Here is a 4559-nt window from a genome sequence, read left to right on the forward strand (position 1 = left end):
AAGAATTCAAGTTTTAGTGACAACATGCTTTACTTAAATTAAATATATTTACATCATTGTTAAGAATTATATAAAAACATTTATTATGACACAATAGACTGATTACATATGAATTACCTTATACACTACCACTTACCATTAAATTTGTTTCAGACCATAAACAAACTCAGAAACCCTTAAAATAATACTATCATTCATTACCTGCGAAATAGAATCCAGTAAAAGCAAACTTATCGGTACCTTACAATTTCCTCAACAGCAACATTCGTAGTTCGTAGATTATTCACCAACCAGTTTTAGATACTTCGTTCATAATACTTTCAGTTCATCTCTAAATCTTTTACATCTATACAATTTATTTTAATTTTTTTTATGATTCTAGAAAGGTTACCCATCCTAATACTACTCTCATCCAAGTACACTTAATTGTGGAGTTTTGATGGAATTCGATGCATTAATACTGGTATAATCATATCCATAACTTATTTTAATTTTAATAATATCCTTTACGATCATAGAAGTTTTGTCATTAATATTGCAACATTTAAGGTAGCGTTTGGTGCTTTCCATGTTATGATTGTAATTGAATATAATTCATAGAATATGATTGTCGATAAAATTACTTTACAATATTTGATATACATCGGAAGGTACTAATTAAAATTCTAGGAGTTTTACATTATCATATTTGGTTCGCTAAATTTTTTTACTGTGAATATAATGATAATTTACAAATTTACCCTTATTAAATAAAATTAATATTCATGTATTTAATTTTTGTAATAAGCTTTATTCTAAACAAATATTTGAATTAAATATTTAATAATAAAATTTAATTGATAATTTTTAAATTATAGTTTTAATTGAAAACAAATTTGTTTCAAATTTGTCTTACATATATTTTTAAATATAACAATACATATATAAAAATTACGTATATATAAAACTTGTTTTAGAATAAATTTAAAAATACTTGAAATCATGTTTTGTTTTTACTAAAAGCGAATCTATAGGAATATTAAAAAAAGTTAATTTCAGGTATTGCTTTAAGCAAAACTATAAATAATTAAATTATATGAATGTAAACTATAAATAGTCTAACCTGCAATTCCTATACAGCTTAAATGAACAATTCTATCCATATTCTATAAAAATAATTAGTATTTCATACAAATATAATTGCTAAATCAAGTTTGTAGTTAGGAAGTCTTAGTTACCCTTATTATTCTTTCTTCCAAAATTGAAGGCGGTTAAATCTAAAAAGAATAAAATGTTTCAAACAAATCCTAATTTTATAATGAATTAAAAGGCTTGTTGATTTGATTCCACTAGATATAAAAAATAATAATTTTTCAAAAAATTAAAAGAATATAATAAACTAATAATGTTATAAATAAAATTTATTCATACTGAAAATTTTCTAAATGTCTTAATATAGTAAACCACATAATAATATGTCTTAAAATACATCTAACAGGATATCATCGTAGCATAGTTCTCATAATTAAAAATAAATCACAAAATAAAATCGAAAGGTAAATTCATTAATTTATTCAATGAATAGAATTATACAATTCAGAGAAAAAAAATAGTAAATACTCGTCATAGATAGTGAAGCACAAGCTCCATCAACACAGCAAAGGTTTTAGCCTCAACATCAATAAAACATTATGACACGTTAATAATTGACTTTGTCACAACGCAAACACAACATATGTGGAGTGATTGCAAGTACTTAATACTATAAAAAATCAACAAATATGAAACACTAGAACAATTAGATAAAATTACATATAATGTTTATTTTTCTTATTATTTTATTAGTAATCGTATTATCAACTACATTTTTGGACTAACATAATACATATGATAATTTAATTTTTATTTTTATTACTTGTTTGGAAAAAAATTATCATGTTAATAATATTTTTCAAAAATATAAATTATATAACTATATAATTATAATTTGTACTGTCAAACATAACATAAAAATTACATGAATTACAATATAATTATATTTTGTTAGTCAAATACATCTAAATAATTACAATTCTTTATAATTAATTAGTCTTAATAATTACACTTTAATGTGTTTTTCAAAACAGATCCTAGGTCTCAAAACAATGCATTTATGTGAAAATGGACAATGTAGGCTAATTTGAAAGAGTGTGAGGAAAAGAAATTGCATTTGCATTAAATTATTTTAAAAGAAAAAGCAGTCTCGGGTTTTGGGTATATTGGAGCAATAGGAAGAAATTGGACATTGAGCAAATGTTAAACAAAAGGACTAAGATTTATTATAACCAAGACAACATGCATACTTGATACTGCCTCTCCTAATACCCATACAAGCAAAACAATAAACATAAGCAAAGAAAGGTGGTTTGGGACCCAAGAAACCTATCCCTTTACAGATAACAGATGACCCATAAAAATTCCCCCACAATGGAACATGAAGTATGTCACTCTTTGACATATGCAAATGCATGTTAACTTAGCCATTGCAAGACTACTATCGGTGGGCCTCCATCAGCCACATTACCACATCCTTATTGACCTACATAGAAGAAAACTAGTTGACTTGACATGCAAACTTATCAAACTGTAGCCACTTGAAACAATCTTCCATTGACACCCTCATTTTCATCACAAAAGCTTTATTATTTACTCAGTCTTCTCTGCTGGATCAGTTTCTGTTTCAACTTTCTCCTCCACTTCAGCCGGTTTTGCTTCTTCTTCCTTCTCAACTTCTTCTTTGGGTGCTTCTGCTGCTGCCTCACTAGACTCTGTAGTTTCTTTGGTTTCAACGGTTTGTTCAGTGGTTTCCTTGATCTCCTCGGCAACTGGTTCTGGCACTGTTTCCTTAGGAGTCTCCTCTACTACTGGCTCCTCAGTAACAGCCTTTGGTTCTTCTACCACCTCCTTGGTTTCAACTTCAACCGAGGCTTCAGGTTCCTCGACTGCCACCGCCGCAGGCTCCGCTTCCTTTGGCTCTTCGGCAGCTGCTTCCGCTGCAGGAGCTTCGGCAACTACTTCATCTGTTGTAGCTTCTTGATCCTTCACTGATTCTTCAGTTTTCTCCTCATGAAGTGCAGTTTGAACTGATGCAACCTACAAAAACATATTGGTTAATGGAATCTAAAATAAAAAAGTATCAGGAAAAGGGTTTGTGAAGATCATGATGGTTTGCTTTGAACTTCATAATAAAAGATCAGTTGATAAACAAAGCTTAAATGGAGTAGTTAATAAGCAAAACAATACCTCAGCAGTAGCCATAGGAATCCCAAGGAAATTTTGAAGGCAAAAGGAAGTGGGAAATAATTGAAGGAAAGCAGTGAAAGGGTTGCTCTTTCTGTGTTGTAGATAGATGAAGAAAACAGAGTAGGGTTATATAGAAGCAGATAGAGGCCTAAAAGTTTATGTGAGAGAGAGAGAGAGGACAGGGTGGTGGGCGCCAATGCCATTGAAGAATCTTGGATTTCGACAACTCATCTTACCCAATACAAGGTAAACTTTTGTTTTTTCTTTTTATTTTTGAACATGTACAAGGTAAATTACTAATTAGCATGTCTGGGTAAATTAGAAAATATCTGGTTTTTAAAAGTTAATTAGGGATTTAAGCTCTTTTTTTTTAAGGAAATAGTTAAATTTTGAAAAAAAAAAACTTTTTACTCTAAGCGTTTTCTGCTGACGTATCCGAAACGCATTTTACAAAATATATTTTCTTTAATAACTTAATACATTAACTCATTTAGTTAAATGGATAAATGTTAGTGGTTTTGTTCTTAATTTTGAAATATTTTTATTTCACGGTGTTTTATTTTTAAATTTTAATTAATATATATTATTTTTAAGTTTTTAATTCATCTTTTAATTAATAACTATTTTATTTATATAAATAAAATGATAAATATTTAATTATATAATAATATATATTATATATATATCATTATGTTAAAATATTTTTAATTAATAACTCATTTATTTACACATGTAATTATGTAACGCTGTTCAAACACATCAGTAAAAATGTTTTTACAAGACGCGTTTTTGTTTCTCTTTCCAAAATCGACATATTTCCCAAAATTTGGAAGAAAAAGACGACCTAAATCCTAATTAACTTTTTAAAATGATTCTTTTCTAATTTACCCTTTAAAGTCTAGCCTACAATATTAGAATGTAAGTAAATTATAGAAAGAAAATTGTAATTAATGAATTAATTAGATTTTGTAATGAAAATGTTAATGATATTTAATGAAATTGATTATGATGATATTTTATTTTAATATTTTTAAGTCTATTTTATGATTTATGTTCAAGATTTATTATTGTTTTTACTAATAATGTCATCTTCAAAATTCGAACATATGTTCTATTTGAAATGTGTAATGAGTTTTACTACCGCATCCAACATTTCTTGGTTTAAAACATATGCTCAATAGATTTATATTTATAATGATATTAATATTAAAATATATAAGGGGTTAAGATTTTTATTTTATAAAAGGGTTAAGTATTATCGATTCATTTTAAGAATTTTTTCATCTGATATATTATTT

General features: G+C 27.0%; 1 protein-coding gene across 1 annotated transcript; it reads right to left on the minus strand.

Moving 5' to 3' along the window:
• Positions 1–2274: 2274 nt before the first annotated feature.
• LOC108486651 (fruit protein pKIWI501-like) lies at positions 2275–3448 on the minus strand. Its single transcript, XM_017790816.2, has 2 exons — positions 3262–3448; positions 2275–3111 (listed from the first exon to the last, which is right to left on the minus strand). Exons 1-2 carry the CDS (start codon positions 3274–3276, stop codon positions 2665–2667), a joined length of 462 nt encoding a protein of 153 aa, XP_017646305.1. The 5' UTR covers positions 3277–3448; the 3' UTR covers positions 2275–2664.
• Positions 3449–4559: the final 1111 nt, after the last annotated feature.

This window comes from Gossypium arboreum, chromosome 7, assembly GCF_025698485.1.
Source record: "Gossypium arboreum isolate Shixiya-1 chromosome 7, ASM2569848v2, whole genome shotgun sequence".
In the NCBI taxonomy this organism is placed as follows: Eukaryota; Viridiplantae; Streptophyta; class Magnoliopsida; order Malvales; family Malvaceae; genus Gossypium; species Gossypium arboreum.